The sequence below is a fragment of the Tauraco erythrolophus genome, chromosome Z (genome assembly GCF_009769465.1).
Source record: "Tauraco erythrolophus isolate bTauEry1 chromosome Z, bTauEry1.pri, whole genome shotgun sequence".
NCBI classification, from domain to species: Eukaryota; Metazoa; Chordata; class Aves; order Musophagiformes; family Musophagidae; genus Tauraco; species Tauraco erythrolophus.
This window is the reverse complement of record NC_141496.1, coordinates 69,793,034-69,814,734: the sequence shown is the minus strand read 5'-3', so window position 1 is coordinate 69,814,734 and position 21,701 is coordinate 69,793,034. Positions and strand designations below refer to the sequence as shown.

The 21,701-nt window shown below is 37.2% G+C and overlaps 1 protein-coding gene across 1 annotated transcript in view; it reads right to left on the bottom strand.

The window, feature by feature from the left end:
- Nucleotides 1-7,982: 7,982 nt before the first annotated feature.
- SLCO4C1 (solute carrier organic anion transporter family member 4C1) overlaps nucleotides 7,983-21,701 on the bottom strand; it is a 32,641-nt gene continuing 18,922 nt past the window's right edge. The window contains exons 7-13 of the mRNA XM_086629901.1: nucleotides 21,397-21,541; nucleotides 19,284-19,479; nucleotides 14,767-14,920; nucleotides 12,830-13,017; nucleotides 10,818-10,882; nucleotides 8,810-8,947; nucleotides 7,983-8,107 (exon numbers count right to left, since the gene is read on the bottom strand). Of these exons, the coding sequence (XP_086486027.1) occupies nucleotides 7,983-8,107; nucleotides 8,810-8,947; nucleotides 10,818-10,882; nucleotides 12,830-13,017; nucleotides 14,767-14,920; nucleotides 19,284-19,479; nucleotides 21,397-21,541 (1,011 nt within the window). The remainder of the gene's footprint in view (nucleotides 8,108-8,809; nucleotides 8,948-10,817; nucleotides 10,883-12,829; nucleotides 13,018-14,766; nucleotides 14,921-19,283; nucleotides 19,480-21,396; nucleotides 21,542-21,701) is intronic.

Sequence of the window (21,701 nt, the reverse complement as noted above, 5' to 3'; positions counted from 1 at the left end):
GATCAAAACACTAGGCAAGACATTTTCCACCTGTTCCAGTGAATAGGGTGTGCAAGAAACAGATTTTCAGTAGTAAGTGATAAGTAATGGTAAAAATGGTGCCTGTATGAAGTCAGAGTCCTGTTCGAGTTAAAACTAAGTGAAGCTGAAATTTGTGTTATCTTGAAGACTTTTAAATCTAAAAATAATTGACTGGATTACTCTCTGTGTGGGTTACTGCAGTTTTAAATCAGAAAACTTCATTTTGTTCTCCACTTCTGAGCTAACGATTTTGAAAGAATAAGGTTGTTTTTCACAGGGTTCTTAAAATTCTCATTTTCTGGGGAAACAATCAGAGTAAGACCAGAGCAGAGAGGTATATGGTCACACCAGAAAGTAAACAAAAACTATATCTAAGTGAAGGGAAAGTAAAGGACAACTGCAAAGAAGCTGATCCACGAGCTTGGATCAACTAACCTTGTTTTCTTGTGGACTTGTCCTACATCTTCAGCACAGCTCCCAGCCTTCCCAGGACTGTCTCACTGGGCATCTACAAGCAGCACTTACTCTTCCATATCTACACGCAATCGCTTGCCTAACCTCTAGCTGTAGAAAAAAAAAGGCAGATGGCTGAGTTATAACTTTCTTCAGTGGATGGCACCCAGCTATCCGTTCTGATGAAATTTGATGATCTTTTCTGGAAGTTTCACATATTTATCTTCTGTGTCTGTCAAATTTGGTATGGATTCACTCATAGCCAAAAAAAATTTGAGGACATGGAGGAAATCTTAAGAGCAAAGGGAACTGACAAGAATAGATCACAGTTGCTGTTTTCTTAGGAGGTCAAGCTAAAGAGTTTCCTCATTGCAGTGTTGTTTCAAAGGATGGGGCATCCAAAGAAAAGCAGAGTCACACTCAAGAGAATGTTGTTAAAAATCAAACCCAGCTAGGTGGAAACACTGGCACACTATCTGGTAAGCAAAAATCACAGAAATTAGACTAGCAGGCTTATGCAAATGAAAGATACAGCCTTACAAGAGGGTAAATAATTTTTACAGCATCAGAAAGTTGAACTTCTTTAAATTATATATAACATATCTTTTTTTCTTCTAGCTATCCTATATTATATCCTATTACATATTATAATGCACACATAGTACCAGATTTGTTTCCAGCGTTTGTTTCCAAGAGGTCATGCCCCTTATGTAGTCAACCCCTCTAAGTCCTTGTGCTCCCATAAGCACAAATAACTGATTTACAAACATCTCAAATTAAGGTCGTTCACTTTGACCAGAACGAAATACAATAGCAGCGTAATCTTCTTCATCTTCTGTATGAATTTCCTTCCATGTGTCACATTTTGAGCTTTTGTTACTGTTGCCTCATTTAATGTCTCCTGTTACAGCTGGTTTAGTATGTTTATTTGCCAATATCTTGCTGGAGCTGCTTCAGTTCACTTATTGCAGGTAATTACTTCAGTGTTTTGGAGCCTGCGTTATCTGTAGCCTGACAGTTTGCCATTTGAAGGAATGGCAACAGATGCCTAAGAAAAGCAAAGTGCAAAGGTGGAGATGTGGATTTGCATTAATTAGCAGGCTTTTCCTAATCTATGAGACCAATCTCTAGCCAATTAAAACATGACAAGTGAGACATTTTTAAAAGATGACTAGGTAGGAAAAAAACTTCTGAAAAGCACTAATTTTCTCTCTCCAGCTTGCATTTCTGTCATAACTCAGGCATTTCTTACAAGGTGTACAGGTTACCAAATCTTTTCAATTTTGTGACACCAACTTCCTACAGCTGTGGAATCATACACACAGTTACCGTTGGGGCCTGGCCTTGAAGATTTAAGCCTGTGTTATTGAAGAAGCTGGAAAACACCGATAAAGAGGATGAGAAAGAAAAGGGAGTGTGAACAGCTGGTGCAGGGAGTGTGAGAAGCTAGCACAGGAGTGTGAGAAGCTGACATGGGGAGTGTGGGAAGACGATATAGAGTGTGTGAGAAAATGATGTTTAGTTTAGCAGGTGAAAAATAGCTCCTTTTAAGGCATAGCCAATAGTAAAGTTAAAATAGGTGCGTGCACTATTGTTTGTAACCAATCACAGCTGGGTGAGGGGTGCGTGGACACATCGTGGCTAGAGTAATAATCTATAAAAGCTGTCTGTATAACAATAATAAAAGTCACTCTGCTATCACATCTACGGAGTCCATGCACTTAACTGCCGCATCCAGCTGGATATTAAGTAAGTGCATCAAATATTAAACAAACTGTCTTGCAATTTGTCTAAGCACTGATTCCCTTTAAATAAATAGCAAAACTTTCACTGTCTTCAGACCAACTCACCCTACTTGATGATTTTGTTTTTATTTCCAAACAAGTTAAATCCTCACTTTGCTCCTTTAAAGACAATCTCAGAGCAAAATACCAGGGACAAAACAGGTATCAAGTTACCCTAGCCATTATTAGAAGTTCCTGAATAATTTGGAGGGAATGACAATCTGCATACTCAGCTTGGATTTTCTTGTCCTGGTTTGTATTTCACCTCCGCTCAAGAGCTCAAATTCATGTTAAAAATTCACATATTCAATATGAATGCTTAAAAATCAGAAAAAAAAATTCTACATGCCCCTGGGACTTCCATTTTGTGCCTTAACTAAGGTATTCTGTTGACTGGAGAGGAGTGGGTGTTTTATAACCAGTTACAAGCACTCACATTAAACAGGTTTTGAAGTGCAACAGAAGTAGGCAGCCCAAATTCCTAAGACTCTTCTGTATAGCAGCCTCACTCTTCTTGGTATATCTACTATGGGAGCAGCACACAAATTATGTACTCCAGCTTTTTTGCATCATTTTATACTGATGAGATTCATTGATTCCCTCCGTATTGTTGTAATGCTCCTCTAATCTAACACTGACCTTTGCTGCCTGGGGATTTCTGTCTTTGGGGAAAAAGAAATACAAGAACCCATACAAAAACAGAGTTTCACAGAGTGCTGCACAGATGCACCATAAAAAGAAAATAAACCATAAACAGGTATATTCATGTATTAACTCAAGAAGAAAGTCAGTGCCACTGCAAAAACAGAAATCAAGCAGACAAAAGACACCAGTGTTGTGGGTTAGGCAAGCACTGTTGTGCTTGCCGATCTGGCAACTAAACTCCATACAACCGCTCACTCACTCCTTCCCCAGTAAAGTGGAGAGGAGAAAAATATAATACAAGGTCTGAGGGTCAAGATAAGAAGAGAGAAGGAGCATCCACCAACTATGGTCCTGGGCAAAACAGACTCAGATTTCTTAAAACAAAACAATTTATTAACAGTTACTTAAAAAGATAGAGACAAAGAAAACCAGTTACTTGAGAAGATAAAAAGAAACAAAGTCAGATCTTTAAAACAACACCTCCCCACTCCCTTTTCTTTTCTTCCCAGCTCTACCTTCTCCCCCAGCGGCGCAGGGGGACAGGGAATGGGGAGTGCAGGTCAGTTCATCCCATGTTGTTACTGCCACTCCTTTCTTAAAGGAAGAGGAGTCCTTACAGCATTTTCTCTTGCTTCAGGGGATCCTCTACCCACAAGGAAAAATCCATGGACTTCTCCAGAGTGAGTCCTACCACAGGATGCAATCCTTCCCCATTGGATTGCTCCAGTGCAGACTTTACCACAGTCTTGATTCTTAGGGAGTTGTTGCCACTCGCCCTAGCGTGGGTCGTCCCATGGACTCTAGATGCCTCTCTACCTTGTTGTGCGTCCCATTCTCCACGACCGTCCTCAGGCTCAGACATCTCTTCTCTGACGTGGGCTTCTCCACAGGCTGTGAGTGGGTCTTTGCTCCATCGAGTCTGTCCTGGCTGCAGGGGGGCCGCCTGCCATCTCACCACTGGTTGCAGGGGAAACTCAGCTCCAGCACACCTCGTCCCATTCCATCTTCACTGACCCGGTGTCAGTGTGGCCGTTTCTCTCAGATCTCAGTCCTCCCTGGGTGAACTTGGCCCAGCGGGCAACCCGCACCCTGGGATCGGGGTGCTCCCTGAGTTCCCCCGGCAAGGCACTGTCACCACCTCAGTAATGGTCAGCAATTGAACTTTAAACATGTAAAAACAGCTAGCGAGCTGCAACATTTCCTAATGTTTCCATGTTTCTGCCCATAATGTATCAGCAAATATACTTGGATCTACTCGGTTTACAACCAATGCATTTTAGGTCATTTTGTTCAGATACCTCTAATAACACGCAGAGACTGCAAGCAAGATATATATACAAAATACTTTATACTTTTAAGTAACGATATGTATGGTAGCCACAGGCAAAATAAAGTTCAGATTTTCCCTCTTCTCTGTCTTTATGGAGCCAGAATGTTCTTTCGCTATTGCAGTGAATTTTGGTGTTAAGCTATTCACTTTGGAAAAGCGCTCAAATACAAAGAATTAGCTGATTTTAACATGAGCTCTAGCTACTATTGTCCAAACAGAGCTTGAGATTACCTTATATTCATCTTTCCTCTGCAGAATAGAGAGAAATGCAGTCTTGATTTTGAGATAAAAGAACACATAACAACACAGGAAATTTAGATCAGAAGTTTAGTCTGAACTGTAACAGCTAATTACTGTCACTCTCTTCTAAGACTCCTGGAATCCTACAGATTTGCCGAGCAGAGGCTTCAATAAAGTTTTGGAGACTTTATTCACGCTAGCCATGCAGGGCAATATACTTAGGTTTAGAAGCTTACTTCTGGCTCACAGATGAATTAAAACTTTTGCTCAACTACAATATTTAGTTGGTCAGCTTCATTTGCACTAAGATTTGTTTCTACAAAGAATCATGTTAGTTAGGAGATGCAACTTTCAAAAAGTTTTAAATCATCTTTATTTTGGACCATACTTGAAATTCTTCTTAAACCCCAAATCTCTAATACAACCTCAAACATACAAGTCCATGAATTTAGCAGTCCAAGTACTCTAAACAGTAGTTCACAGGGCACTTACAAATCACAGAACACTGTCAACTGCTGTTTGAAATGTTAGCATGATAAGAACTCATATCACCCAGTGAGGTATACACACATTATTAGCTGCTAAATGTTAACATGAGATACAAGCCAATATAAAAAATAAACAAAAAACCAACAACAAACCAACCCCCAAAAAGAAACCAAAAGACACTTGGCAAGAACAGACAGCTCTTTCCTTGCAAGAATCCATATAGAAGCCACACATCATGCAGTGGGTGAATGGGACAAAGGCCACACTGAGGAGCATCTCACAGAAACACAGACCAAACTGGAAGGGTCTGCTTGAGATCATCTAGTCCAATCTCCCTGCTCAAGGAAGGTCAGCCAGAAGAGATCATTCAGAATCATGTCCAGTTAGGTTTTAAACATCTCTAAGAATGACAACTCCACAACTTCTCAGGCAACCTGTTCCAATGTTTGATCACCTCCACAGTTAAAAAAAAATATCTGTGTTCAGAGAACTTTGTGTTTCAGTTCATTCCCACTGCCTCTTGCCCAATTGGGCATTAATAAGTAGAGGCTGGCTTCCCCCTCTTCAAGGCTTAGATCTCCCTGAACCTTCTCTTTTCCCAGCTCTCTCAATATGAAAGATATTCCAGTCCTTTAATCATCTTTGTAGCCCTGCACCACACTCCCTCCAGTAAGTCTGTAATGCTTTTGTGCTGGAGAGCCCAGAACTGGAAACAGCATTCCAGCTGTGTCCTCAACAGTGCTGAGCAGAAGGGAAGACTCACTTCCCTCAACCTGCTGCCAGTGCTTTGCCTAATGCAGCCCAAGATGTTATTGGCCTTTATTGAATACAGAGTGTATTGTTGCCTTGTGGTCAGGTTGCCCACCATGAACCTGGTGCTTTGCAGCTGGGTGGCCCCCTGTATGTTACTGGTGCATGGGGTTATTTGTCCCTGGGTGAGCAGGTCTTTGCACTTCCCCTTGTTGAACTTCTTAAGGTTCCTGTTTGACCATTTCTTCATCTTGTCAAGGTCTCTCTGGGTGGCAGCAGAACCATCTAGTCTATCAGCCACTCCTCCAGAGCACAATCTATCCCACTATTCAGGTCATTAGTGGAGAGGTTGAACTGGATTGGCCCCAGTATTGATCTGTGGGGTACAGCACTAGTGACTTGACTTACACTGGATTTTGTGCTTTGACCCTCTGGGCCAGTAATTTGGGTGGTTTTTAATTCACTCCCACTGTCTGAATACCTAACACCACACTTGTTCAGCTTGTCTGTGATAATTTAACTTAGCAAAACCTTTGACACAACATCTACTGCTCTCTGCTATCTATTGCTATATTATTTAACATTGCTATGGTAAGAAAGAAATTCCTCACTCAGAATGGTGAAACACTACAACAGTTTGCCCAGAGAAGTTGTGGATGCCTCATCCCCAGAAGTGTTCAAGGCCAGGTCGGATGTGGCTTTGAGCAACCTGACCTAGGGAGACATCCCTGCCCATGGCATGGGGTTGGAACTAGATGATCTTTAAGGTCCCTTCCAACCCAAATGGTTCTATGGTTCTTTGTAAATTGGTAAACTTACCCAGTTCTAAATATTAAGCGTCTCCTCTAATCATTGCACTGCTGCTTCTAAACTAGAGAGGATAATCTTTAACAAGTCATAGGTGAAATTATAAATTGCAACAGCCTTTAGCATTAACTGTAATTTTATACCATGGCAATAATTCCTCCCTTCTCCACCGAAATAGCCACTCCAGTGCAACTAAGAGGCTGGTAACTTCCTCAGAAGAGGAAGCTCCTATTGCTCCTGCCCCACAAGTTTTTTAGTGTGTGCAAACACACTACACAGCAGAAACTGTAAACTATGATCTCACAGTCTAAGAACAAGAGAAGCCAGTTTACTTTACAGAAGACCAGTATTTTGCACTTTCAAGGGAAGTTACCCACCTTGCTATGAGTCCATTCATTAGGAAACTACGTTACCAGGAGACATCCAACTAAACAGAACAAGCATAAACTCAGTTGTATTCTTCCCCTTTCCTCTTCTGCCTCAAAAGTCATGAAGTCTTCTGCTTTTAGGAGGTGAGGCACATCTGTTGTGATATACAAATACAGTTTTAATAGCATGCAGTGTGTAAGTCAAAAGGAACAACTAAAGCTGTATTTTCCTACTGTTGATGATTGCATGCACACTGTTTGCCAGATTTCAGCATTGTTTTAGAGAAGTCTAGAACAGTCACTTAGAAATGACAAAGCATACACAGAAGTAGTAAGAAAATAAGTTTTATTTTCAAATTTTATAGAAAAATGTTAACAATGATTGAAGAAAACATCTGATCAGCAAATTTCTATGTATATTCTAGACAGAGACTCAGCTACTTAAATTAACATACATTTTGCTGTTACAAACCCACCTATTCTATAACACTATTTACATTTTTCTAAAAATACTAAAAAGTGAACTTATGCCATGAAGATAATATGTAAAAATAATTGTAAAACATGACCATACTTGCACATTTCCAAGTGTATCTACAGTCAAAATCCCCAACTAAGGCACTAGCACAGATTACATGCATGTTAAAAGAAGTCCATTTAAGACAGACCGATCCCTTTAGTATATTAACCAAGTTGCAAGGTTTCTCTCACTACAGTCTCACTTAGGTATTACTTTATAAGCAGGGGGAAATGGAGATCACCATCCACCCAGTTCATCTCATTTTTCCAGTTTTTTTTTTAAAGAAAAATCAGAGTGTTCCACTTTGTTCACTTAAGTTACAAATCAGACATTTAAAATTGGACAAAATTAGACTGCAAATTTAAGTGCCACTTTTTTGGATATACACAACAGTATACTAAAAAGTATGGTTAGCAAATTACAGAATAATACACATTCAAAAATATTTTAAGTTGTTCAAGAATTGCATATGATCTTTTATATTTAGGTAACGGTGTACAAGAACTTCAGTACAAGTGCTGTAACAGTGCTTATTCTTATTGGCTTCTTTCAAAAGCCTCCAATTTGCTCATCATTTATATATGTATAGCAGACACCACTTCTGAATCCTTTTGAGACAGGGCTGCACCTGCTGGTGGAGGCTTATACAAACAAACTGCCATGACCACAAAGATGATTGTGACGATTTTACAAGCAGCACCTGAATGCAAAGAACAGAAAAGTCCTTGTTGCAGTCACCTTCAATAGCAGACAAGTATTTCAGTCATTTATAAAGTTTCACATGGTGAGTTACACTAAGGCTTTTAAATGGATACCATGAATTTTAATGTGTTTTACATGAACTGCAAAGGGCAGATAAAGGCAGTCTTCCAACTGAATTCAGACCCTTCACCAGCCTCCCAGTTCTTGCTTGCAGCAGCTACTGCCATTACTTTAGTGCTATATTTCTTCACCCCATTCTAGCCTGAAGTGCAAGTCTTCCTTACTTCTTCTTTCAGTACTGTTCTTCATCGCAACAATATTCTCTTTGCCACAAACTAAAACACCTCGTGTACAAACAAGCTGCCAACAGACCATGCCAGGTAAGACTGAAGTGTGTGCCAATCCCTTAAAACTGAGTAAATAAAGTGTGACAATAAAGAAAGACCAAAAAGCAAAACTATTTTATATTATTGTTATTACAAAAAGTTTTCTAGGTAATTTTCAAGAGCTACTTAATATGGTTTTGCTCTTTCTATGATATTCTGCTTTTTATTATTTACAAAAAAAAGGTGTTCTTTTAAAAAACCTGCTCCTAAAAAGTAAAAGTTTAAGATTCTATTACTTAAAAATAATTCCCATCTAGCAGTCAAGGTCAGTATATCTATTACCTTGTACATATACTTAACATGAAGTCACTTACTTATGCCCATCAGCAGATAAGCCATTCTTTCATTGTCATAAACCCAACAGGCTCCTTTAGTTTTACATTCATTAATATCCCACAGAGTACAACTGTTGTCTATAGCAACACCAAACAAAATTGGTCCAGGAACAGTACCTAAAACCCACAATAACACATTAGAACATTTGAGTTACTTGAAATAGTCTTACCTTAATGTATACAGTGAAATGCCAGCCTGGCGGGGAAGATAAAATAGGATAGCCGCACACTAAGCATAACATAAATCAAAGTCCTAGGGCTCATATTACATAGCAAGTGTGCCACTTCCATGGCTCTCAATTAACAGGTAGGATGCATAGTGTCAGTTAATTCTTTATACAGCTCTCACTTTATCAAGCAAGTTAGAGACAGCTTCTCTTAACTTCCTCAGTATTCATTGGAAAAGAAAAATCTGATTAAATTTAGGGGGAAAAATAGCTAATCAAGGAAGCAGGATTTTAACCTAAGCGAAAGACGTTCCTTTCGTCAGATCATATACACTAACCTACTCCAAATGCAGAGAACTAAAATATTATATTAGCATGTTCAGTTATACATTTTTTTCCATCCCGCAGAGGTAACAGTTTCTAAGAAAAATTTATAGGTAAAATGAGTAGCATTTAAAATTACAATTTTAATTAAATTTATTTTAAAATTATAATTTTAATTTTGTGTATCATTTATTAGATTTGTGTGATTTTGTTAAAACAGTGCTTCATAAAGCACAAGTGGTTTTCATCCAGGTATAGCCAATTTTATTATAAACACTTCAGGTATATCAGTGCACATCTACTTAACCTACTCAAGGCCTAAATTGTTCTTGAGCTAACAAGCAGTTATGTCCTCACTACAGATCTTCCCTCTAGAACTCGTGTGCGATTCCTGAAGCCTACAGCATAAATATCATGTGGGTATTAATGCTGTTAGTTGCTGCCTTCTCCAGCCGCAGCCAGTACAGGCAGTACAAAGAGTTCTCCTACCCTCTGTTCCACAGTGAAGTCAAGAGTTAAGACTTGGCCATAGATAACTTTGAGTAAAATGGAACAGAGAAGCCTTCATTCAATGCTTAACACTACATCCCAGCTAATTTCTACCTGTCAGGATGTTTACTCTTGTTATGTTTTATTTATAGAATGACTTAGATTAATTGGAGTTTCAATAGGTACAGCAGAGTAAAACTTACACTGCTAGACATCTCGTCTCAAATGGGAATGGCTGCAGTACTAAATATTGACATTAAAAAGTCTACTCAGTAACAGAGCCTTAACCTAGTCTTGAATCATACATGCCATCTGAAAAGTGTCTAAGACAAGAGTTTAAAATATGCCTGAGAAAATTCAAATGTGTGGTTAAGAGAATATCTACGTTCAGTTTTACATTCTAAGATGATTCACCCATCTTACTAAGATTCTGGAGAAGCCTAGATTTAGAATTTTAGTAGATTTCCCACATAAAAACTCAGTAGTTATTTATGTGCAAATGTCTGCAACTTTAATAAAGGCTAAAATTAGTCAAAGGAATTGAAAAGGAAGGAAAAAGAAGGAAGACTCCATCTACCCGCTTTAAAATATACTGGCATGGCCAATAAGGGTATAATCGTATGAGAGTACATCACTTTCTTTTAACTTCTGGAAACTGAGATATTAACTACACGAAGCTGGTTTTTATTACATCACTTTCTTATCTCAACTTTCAGAATAAGCATCCTTCTGGGAGAAGTGACAGCAAGTGTCGTTTGCTGAAAAAAATGAGTTACCCATATTTTGTTTGTGCCAATTCAAACCAAAAAAAGGCTGAAGTGAGTATCCATGCCCCATTTAAAGAGGAATTTGAATCTACATCTGCGTTATAACAGGTGTATTCTATAAGCCAATGGCAGGCTGCTTCAAGCTCCTCTGAAAGCTTCTTAATGCATTATTTTTAAATCTAGAAAAACATCAGATAAGTAGATTATTCAGAGGTAATTATTTCAACAAGAAAGTCATACCCAGTAGCCGTAGAAACACTGACTGTACTCCAAGAGCAAACGAGCGCTGTTTATCTGGCACACACCTGTAAACAAGATTCACTGTTTAAGACTCAGTAAACAAGTTTTAACTGTTCCATTTCTATGCTTTGTCCCTCCGTGAATATGCTTTAATATATTCTTTTAATCTATTAACAGCAGAGGGTTTTAGAAATACAGTGTGCAGAACAAGTAACCAAAAAACAGTACAAATAAAAAGCTAGCTTACCAGCAGCACCCTGATACACTATTAAACATTTTTTCCACAGAACCACCAAGGATTTAAGGACAGTGCTAGAAGGCAATCCTAAGCTACTGTTCCTAAAGAAGCAATACATGAATTGAGACTAGGCTTCAGCACAGCACAAGGTGTTGTATTTCCCCTTAACCTTGACAAATAGTCACCCAACCGTACAATTAGTCGGTTCTGGCCTATGCTACAATATGTTGATTTAATAACTAGTAGAATTTACCTCCTTACTTCCTACCCATTTCTTTCAGGTACTTCTCTAGCAACAAACATTTTATCCTGACAGTGTCTTAAAGATACTATCATAAAAATTAAATACAACTTACTGAATTTGTACAATTTAGTTTTGGCACTGTTTTCTTTAATAAACTGTATCACTGAGGCATTGTCAGTGCCAAAAAAGATAGTATTTAAATACTCAGGAGTTACTCCCTCATTCTGGAGTATCTATGAGGATTAACCATAGAAAAACAACCAAGATGAGCAGTTATCAGCAGTCACTGTCAGGATCCCCTACCCATAAAGGCAAGTAGAGGAAGGAGAAAGTTTTGAATAGTGTGTGTGGGTATTTCTAGCACTGGAATACTGTCACAAACATCTAAGTTTATACTTGCAGTTGTACAAAATAGGCCCTTTGAAAATATATCAGAATACACTGAAGTAACTTACCTCGCTTTTAGCTATTGAAATTAGGTTTTGCACATTTGAACTGCTCTACAGGCCTCTTTCATAAAAACTGTTTCACCATTTTAGTTGAAGTGTACAAGGATTCAAAATTCCAAATGTTATTGCTGAGAATTACCTAAATAAAACTATGTCAGCTCAGTTCTGGAGATAATGCAACATTTCACATTACTCTGGCCCCACACTAACATGACAAGCTGCTAACACCAGATTGACATCAATCCTGAACAGGAAGCTACTAAAAAGCACTGTTGCAGTGTATTACTCCCCTCCTCAATCTTCTGCCTACAAAAATGGAAAAAGAGCATCTAACCATACCCTCCCATAGCATCATGTGTACAGTGCATGTATGCCTACGCTTCATGGACTTTTCTCTCTGGAAGTATTAGAGGTACAAGTCAGATTTCAACATAATGTGAAAACAGGTCTACTTTCAGAATGAATATTAGAAAATAAAAGTATCTAGTTTTCATGCATAGCGGTTTCAGCAATTTGAAAGACTGTCAAAACATTGGTTAACAGCCACATATATGCTGCCATGGTTCATATTAATGACTACGATACATACAACATTGATATCATATGAAAGGTAGTCTACAGTTCTTGACTGACTACAATTTTGCAAGTCAGATCTCTGAACTTAGAGAGGAATCAAAGAATTGATTGCTATTTTGTTGTTTTCTTGGTACAATCTGAAATCCTGGCACTACCAATACACAGGCTAGTTGAATATTTTCTTCATCCAAGCACATGGCACATTTATTCCTTCTTGCTTTGACTAAAAAAGCTCCCATAAAAGAGGGATTTTCCCACAAGTAGGAAAGATTTTATTTTTTTATAGATTCAAACAGTACCTACTCACCAATTGTAATTACAGACAACAGTGAACAGTATGACTGCCCTCTGCTGCCAGTACTGCCTGCTTACTACATGAAGTAATACAACAGGCAATCCCTTGCATATTTGCTTAAAGTCCACAATCCAAAGCAAAAACAAATTAAAGTATTTCACTAATCAGTTTTCACAAGAATCTTACTTACTTCTCAGCCCAAAAACATACCTGAGAATGGCCACAGTTGTTGGAGTAACAGCCATAAATGTAAAAACAATAGCAGAAAAGAAGAAGGTCAGGAATAAGGGTAAAAATTTGCATTGTGTTGGACATTTCCCAGGGACAGCTTCATACAGAAAGTCTTCTGAACTATTTTCTCCTTTTGGTTTCCCAATACAGGAACAGTTGTGGTATGTCTACAATTTATAAAACAAAATTTAGCTCTAAGAATGACACTACGTGACACTAATATGGTAGATGTTCATTCGGTCTGCATCACACTGAATACAAGAAAAATCCCTGAACTTACATCATGGGAAACAGTAAATTTCCTGGTGATCACATGACACTGTAACCCTCACTTTTAAAACTGGTTCAGCAGAACCTGGCTGATCCAGCTCACCAGAGCAAAAATTTTTTGGTTTTGTGATCTAAAAACAGTGACAGTCTCCATTTTGTGTGGAATCAGTTTTTAGGTGCAAGCATAGAAAAAAATAATTAAGATTTTAGAGTTAGAGGAATTACCATATGCAGCACATAATAGTATACAAAATCACCAACAAAGTAAGCCTTGAAACAGTAACCTTTGCACTCAAATCTTACAAGTCACTGAAGATAACACGAGTTAGTGTGTATACAATTGAAAAAGGGCAAGCTACAGTGTTCAAGATTTTTTTTGTATCTCTGTATAAACATACAAAAAAATTGAGAAATGTAATTTTCAAACAAATCACTTCTTTGAAAATGTTAAAGACTCATCACGGAGTGTGTCAAGGGTTAGAAGAAGGGAGAAAACGTCCCTTCTCTTTCCCTATACGAGACTGGTTTCATTTGCAAAGCATAACTTCCAAACTAAGGGTAGCCAAAAGCTTCAGTACCCTTACAGCAGAAGGTATCTTATACAGTTCTCAAAAGTCATTTTTCCAATACTGAAACAATCTAACGTTAACTGTTACCTAGTTTGTTAACCAAAACTGCTGATTATTTCTGTACAATTCAAAAGTTACAGTCTGAAGAACTTTAACTGTCTTTACTGCTGAAAACTATTACTTGAACAGGGCACATTCTTTAGATTCACATCTACTTGTGCCACTATTTCCTCAAGCCTTATTCTTCAAGTTTAGATAATACATATCCATTTACAACAGTAGCAGAACAAATTGGAAATCACAACAATTCACATTCTTCAAAGATGCTGGCAAGTCCCAGATCCCCTAGCTTGACAGTCTTGGTATAAACAGGCTGCTTTTCACACTGGGCTGTACTTAACAGGAAGGGAGGTGAGCTCTACCTTAAGACTTAAGCAGGAAAGAACAGAAGCAATGTTGGACTGCTTTTGTAATCAGGTGAACAAATAGAATAATTTTATGCTCTTCATTTAAATCCACCCAAGTTTGTTTTCAAAGGAAAAAAGAAAAAAGAAATAAAAACAAGCACAGAAAGTCTCTCAGTTCTGGGAAGGCTCAATAATAACCAGCCACTTTCATGGCTTACCATTCCTGCATCAGGGCCAACTGACGTTCAAGGCTTAAACTCAGAGAAGCAGGTTGCCATGCATACAACAAACATTACATTATGCTTAAAGATCTAGATAAGAACTGCAGTTTAATGTCACACCAGTTGCCGATTTCTACTTTTCTGCTAAATCAGAAATCCTGTGTAACAGCAGCTCTCAAATAAGTGGGTTCGTTATTAAACATGACACAGTACACAAATGGAATATCTAAAAGCACCTGGTCAGAGAGTATTAGATTCTAAGGCATACCAGCATTAATCATACTTAGACATGTGTTTCCAATCCACACCAATTTTTCCTGCAGTAACTACCACTTAGATTCACAAATACTGATTTCCTGTGATACTAAGGGGAAAATGTTTTTGATATAGAATTCATTTTGCAGGAAACCAGAAGAGACCATGTCAGCTGTCTTTGTAGCATAAAGTACCTTCTTCACGTTGTTAAAAAGATGTGATGTACATCCTGCAAAACAGGGAGAAAAATACTGGACTTCATCTCTGCCACAAACTGGGTAGTACATAGATCGCAAACATCCACAGTTGGCATTGCATGGCGCTGTTAAATTATATAGTGTGCCTGTTCTGAAAGGTAAAAGTTAATGGGCTTTTAATAAAGTAATTTAAAAACACAAGCTATGTAAATAAGTAATGCAGTATTTATAGGATAATAAATCTCAAAATTCAATTCAGGTGATTTCTGCACTTAATTGTTTAAAAACAAGCCACGTTCCTAGTAGTTACAACTCTAGAGGCAATTCCCATTTATTCTGTACCTACTTATTTTTGTGCTACTATTACCTCCATAGATTATTCCTCCAATTTCCATTCATAAAACAGATGACAAAATTCTGTGTCCCAACCCAATTCTTATATCCTCTCCTCTCTCCCACACACTTGCACACTTGAACTTGTTCAATTTACAGTTTTAAGAAATCATGCAACAAGATTAAAAGCAGTGTTTAGTGATTCTACTGATCATAAGGGTTTTTTTCCTGTTTTGGATTCAAGTCCAACACATTTTTACTATTTTTAACACTGCTATGCAGACATGTAGATTGTTGTAGCACCAAGACAATTGTACATGCTAAATGCAGAGCAGTCATGACATACAAAGTCTTACCACACTCAAAAGGAGCTTAAAGATTTTCCCTGGCTGTTTAGGGAATAACTAAAGAACAGAGTTTAATTCCACTCTTGCTTACTATAACCATTCTCAATTTAGTAATTTACTTCCAGTATAGGCCATAGTATGGTTGTATTTGAAGTAGTCTCACTATATTACTAACATTAAAAAAATCTGTTTGGGATGTAGGGGAGTCTTCTTAATATATAATTGGAGAGAATAAAAACACCCTTTGATTTTCTAACAGTAGTGCGTATAACAAAGTAAAGAAGTAAAGAAGTTTCACAGGTTAAGAGTTCTGTTAAGTGAAACCAGGATACTGATATTGCCAGTAGTTTAAACATTGTCCTGTAAACTGAAAGTTTCAGATTCATTACGTAAAAGGTAAGTTTCTTCAAGAGAATTTAAGACGGTCACAGATAAGAGGATATTTAATTACTTACATACAATTTAAACTGCACATGGAATATTAAGGACGTAACTACCTATATACCTCATTTGGTTGTAGTACAGTTGAACCCTACTAAGTTACATTAGTTCATTCTTCGTACATAGAAGAATCAAAGTTAGTTCACTCTGGCTTAAAGCACTACAGCGCACCACAAGCAAATTCACTAACACCACAGGTTCGTTCATGCAGTGCCTTGTTAGCCTATGAGGCCTGTCAAGCCTACAAGTATTCAATCAATTCAATGGCAACACTTGTCCTGTTTACATGTGCATGCAATATCCCTTTTCCCTGACCTACAAAGAAGGACTGAATCTTTAGTTATGCATGGTCAGAGAAATATTAAAACACAGAAGAAATACAGTTTAGTGTACATAGGTTCTTATGAAGTGGAAATTCTTGTTCTAACATCATTTTTCTAAAAAAGCCTAGTAGATCAGGTCATTAAATGGTCTTCAAAAGCACTATAGGTTGGGTATTTTTTCCACAGCAAAACAAAACACCATATTACCCAGAGATTTGTGGTAATGAACAGAACTACAGAAATAGTCACTGCGTTTCTGTTCCTTCAAGTTTTCAAGGAAATACTGGACAAGAGAATTTGGCAAAAACAATTATTTGAAGTGTTTACTAGATGGAGTAAATAACATTAGTTCTGCTTATAGCCTAATTTAGTAATCAACAGAGTTATTACAAACAATACACTTTGTTCATTAACATATGAACTCAGAAGTGATCTTGCACCCATGTGGTTCTGGTACTAAACTTACAAAAGCTTTCCCCACTCCCCACACCTCAAGGCTATTTTTCAACAGAGAATGCTTGCCATAATGGATTTCTTTGAAATCCTCCACAAAAAATGAATCTGAATCAATTTCCAAGTCAACTCTCAGAGCACTCTCCCAATTTGTTCTTTCAGAAGCATTTGTTCAATAGGATAAGTGGAATCAGATACTTGGCTATTCTCCTACAAGCTTATAAATTTGTTAAAGCTACTATTGAATATTTTAGTTGCTTACTCCTTCATGGAAAGCAGTTTCAGAACTGGCACTATATTAGTGCCACTAACTATTCTGATGCAGGTCACACATACAACAAACTAGAGTCCAATATGTATCAGCAAATTAGATAGAACTGAACCATTTTTATAATGGATACTGAATGGAGAGAGTTATTTCAAGATTGGTTAACTCCAAATTGCAGTGGATAAGAGGTCTTCAGCAACAGTTAAACTACGTATTGCCCATATTACACAAAACTATTAAATACAAGTTAAATGCATTTAACTTAGGATGAAAAACTTTTTTTTCTCCCAGTTACCAGTGTATTAAATTTGGTTTCTCCATTTTGTATGCCTTCTGGAAAAGGAAATACAAATGAATGGTTAAGGTATTATGGCATTAAATTTCTACTGTTAGAGAACTGGAAGCCTGACGGCTTTTAAGCCCTCTGAATTTCTGCCCTGTTAACCCGGGGTCATCTATTTTACTATTTTCACATTTACCTAAATGAGAGACCTGAAAAATATCTGGCTAGTTTGTCATGTCACTCTTTGCATTTTCAGGAAAACTTTGTAATATTTTACAGTTATGTCTATGTCAATAATTCCCTTAAAGGACATAGGAAAATCAGCACCCTATTTTTGCACTTAGTTGCCTCTGAGTAAGAGCTGATTTTCCTGCATTCTTCTATCTGTTGTATGTTCATTTTAAGTCAGTCAAAAGCATGATAAATATCAAGTGAAGAAACCATATAAGCCTAATGGTTGATTAGGTGTTTATCTTTTTTTCTAAAAGTATTACCAACTTGCATGTGCCTTAGAGGCTACAAAACTGATTTTCCCCTCAAACTCATTTTCTGCATTTTCATAGGGTACTTCATGCAACTATGACAGTAAAGTGCAAAGATCCTCTTGCCCATCCTATCTCGGTTCAAGTACGTTTTGATGAATTGGAGCATAACATACAAAAGTAGAAATCTGTAAAAGACATGGGTACCCAACCCTTTTCTAAGATAGAGGATTTGGGAAAAACATCAAAAAAGTATTGATAAGTCATTCACCCCATTGCACAGCATACTGCTCATGCTTATGATTTTTTTTTTAAATGGCAGCTAGCAGTCCCTAGCTACCAGCCTACTAGAGTTATTCTGCACAACAGCATTGTCTCTTTGGCAGACTCTCAAACAGCTGGAGCTGCCTCTGGCTCTGTCAATTCATGACAGCACAACCAACCACTTGAGAGGACAGTTTTGGCACAGTTAGCTGCCTTCTTTCAGCTTTTAAACACTGCTCATGCTACAGAAATGCGTACTATTTAAAACTATGAGAATTGAAATATTATATTATAGTTAGTTCCCTAATAAGGCATGATTGGGCGTTTTAAACAACACAGTGCCTACGCTGGTAATTTGATCGCATACATTCAATGCTGAAGTTTTAAAAGTGGACCTAGAAATCCAATTTTTTAAGAATGCTTATCCTTATAGCTATTTATTTTTCATCTTGCTTCACTTTTTTGTCATTTTTCTGACTTTTTTTCCCAGTGCCATACTGGTTTCCATAGCAAGCTTTGCTCATGGCAACAGGAAGAACATTTATCCTAGAATTTTTATTACAATTACTATAAACACCTAAAAATGAGTGATAGACTGCATTCTCATTAGTAATGAGAATTGTGTTGTTTCAAGGGAAAGAAAAGGTACATTGTTTAGAGAAGTCTTTCCTATACATGTTAGCTAAAAATACTTTAAATTGTTTCAGTTAACCATGTTACTCCACCCATTTTATTCTTCAACTTGGGTCACTGAGCTATGCTCTCTTTGCATTAAATTTCTATCACCATCAGCCATTTTATCATGAAAGAAAAGCTTCCTTTGTAAAGGGTGGCTAGATATGCCAGAACCTGATGCTACAATAACACGTTTGTTTTTCTAGGGAAAAATTTGTGATTGGTTTAAGTTGCACTGCACCTCAGTGCTCTTACAAAATTGTTGCACATGGCAGACTCCCTCCAGGAACAAACAGCTCAGATTGTGATGAGCTGGTTAACAAAACAAGATACAAAAGACACGTCATTTCTACAGAGATACAAAATCAATGGTAGTCAATACTATTGTTACCAACTTAGAATGGTCACAGAAGCTGGGATTTCTGTCTAGCAGGTCCTCTGCTCAGAACGTTTTGCAGGCAACGTATCATTACATTTTCTTAATCATCTTAAATAAAGATTCCAAGAACAAGGTTTTAGAGTTCCATAAAACATTTCAGTTTCATACATCAAAATGACATTTTTAAAACTTCTGTATTCTATGACATACCTTATTTATTTAAAAACATTAACACCAAGCCCAAGAGTGCATTAAAATATATTTACCCATTATATGTTTCAGAGACACCTGCGAAAGGTTCACTCCCACATTTAGCAAACAAAAACACTGTGTTTAATAGTAAGGCCACTGAACAAGTGCCTATCATGAACTTGATTATGCTTTTGCAATCCATTTTGCACTTGGAAACAAAGATGCCACTTATGATTTGGCCTAGTGCTGCTGCCGGAATTAATACAAGCCCTAGAGTAAAACAAGACACCAGAAATTACAAAAAAATGCAAGATATAATTAGTTAAGCAATTTAGAGTGCAGTTTTATCTTAAGAAAAAACAAATCACAACAGTTATCTGTATCTTAAGATGTAGCCCATGTGATGTCATTTTCAAACCAACCTACCAGAATCTGTCAGAGTAAGTTATTCTATCCTTACATAATTTTTAGCCTTTCCAGAAGTTCAAGTTGACAGCATAATTTATAGCTGTCCAAAACTCAAATTCAACACAGGAAAACTGGATTACTTAAAAATACTACATACTGGGCAGGAATCTCTGAACATCAGTAGGCTGCTTCACAAAAACAGAAAATGCTCTTTCATTGCTTCAGTATTTTTTTCATTCTTTGTTATACATTTGTGTTATGAACTTTTTAATAAGAGAACATAATCACTATTATACAAGAGACAGCACAAGATAAATAAGGCATCTACAGAAAGATTTCAAAGAGTCTAGATCAGTGGGTCAGTTTTGCTGTCATAGTCCATAGTGATTCATCTTCTTTGCACTGTTAGGACTCCAGATACATAACTGAGTACTCTTACTTGGCTAATCTACAACATAACACAGAACTCAGTGTAACTTGCACTGACCCAAGACAGCTAATTTTAAAGATAGTTCAAGTACAGCAGCAGAACTGCACAGGCCACAGATGCCCATAGTCAAAAGTAGTTTAAATAGTTAATATGGTCATTAGTAAACAACAAGCTTACAGTAGCTAGGTCAACATTACTTCCAGTACACCAGCTTTCAACATTAGTGCAGGCGTTTCTTTAAAGCTGTGTATTTAATTAACATTATCAATATTTTCAACTCAAAAAGAAATTCAGCCAAGGCCTGTAGACAAAAACCAAACATTCAGCTTTCCGCTTCACTACTGATTACTGTTTAACAATTAGGCGTATATTTCAATGTATTTTTACGTAAAACTTGCAGATACTTTGTTTTGAAGCAATGATGTCTGAATAAGGATAGTACTATCTAGTATTATCCAGGGGAGTAAGGCATTCAGAAGGTCTCTCCCAAAGACATTTGTTGGAGAAAGAGCACTTCAACTAGTATATGCTTATACTGCAGCACTATACAGCCAAAGTAATTTAGCAAGACATGTTCTAGAAATACTAAGTCTGGCATACTGCAAGCATCTCTTGGCCTGTCTGCCTTGATCTGGATGCTGTCCTTCAGACATAGTTGTGTCAGAGTTGATCATGTGACCCAACCTAGTGCAGCTCTTCCATCGGATTTTTCTATTTGTTTCTTCAGTATTCAGTTTTTCATAGCCTTTCCCCATTCTACCTATTACTTCTGCATATCAGATAAAAGGAATATCTGACAGTAAGACAACTACAAAAAAAGTTACTCAATAGCTTTATAATATATTCTGATTAGTCGTTTTATTGTTAAGTTATCTCACTGTAACGTTATGGCGGAATTGAAGAAGAGAAAGACCAAGTCAACTCCTTAACTGCTTTTTTCCAGCTGCCCTTCATCTTACTTCCTTTAGTAGGGACTAACACTTAATGCTCCTTCAGCTAGTTTTAAATGAGGAAAATTCAATATTTTTCACCAAAAATAAGAAAGGAATAAATTACAGTTTCAGCAGCAAACAAAATTCTCCTTCTAATTTGAATATGAGTATCAAGTCTTCTGAATTTTACAGACGAGCAACTTTGAACTCTTGATGAATTAAGTACCAGGTTTTTCAAGCAGGCAAGAAAAATACAAAAATACTGTTTTTGCTGTGAAAACAGCATTTCACATAAGTATATTCATAAAAACCTCAGATAAACACCAGACGCATATATAAGCTCCCACCTTAATATTAATGACGTGTTCAGGATTCAGCACAATATAGTTAAGATTTAAATATGAAAAGCCACATTACCTCCAAGAGTTGCTGAAAAACTTGATGTCTTTCCAAACTGATTTTCTATAAACTTTGGCAGAAATGTGGCAAAGCCAGTGGCCACTAAAGCTTCTGAAGAACTGGCTATTATTAGACTCATAAGCACTGGATTCTTCAGCAGTATCTATTGGGGGAAATTAGCATAACACTCAGGAAATTATTTCGGTGTACTACCGAGCAAACTAGAATGTATATAGAAGTCACTGTATTTTAAAGGTGATACTCTCATGCGGACCTTCACTAATATGCTCTTTTTTCTGTAACAATCTTAAGCATCAAAAAAT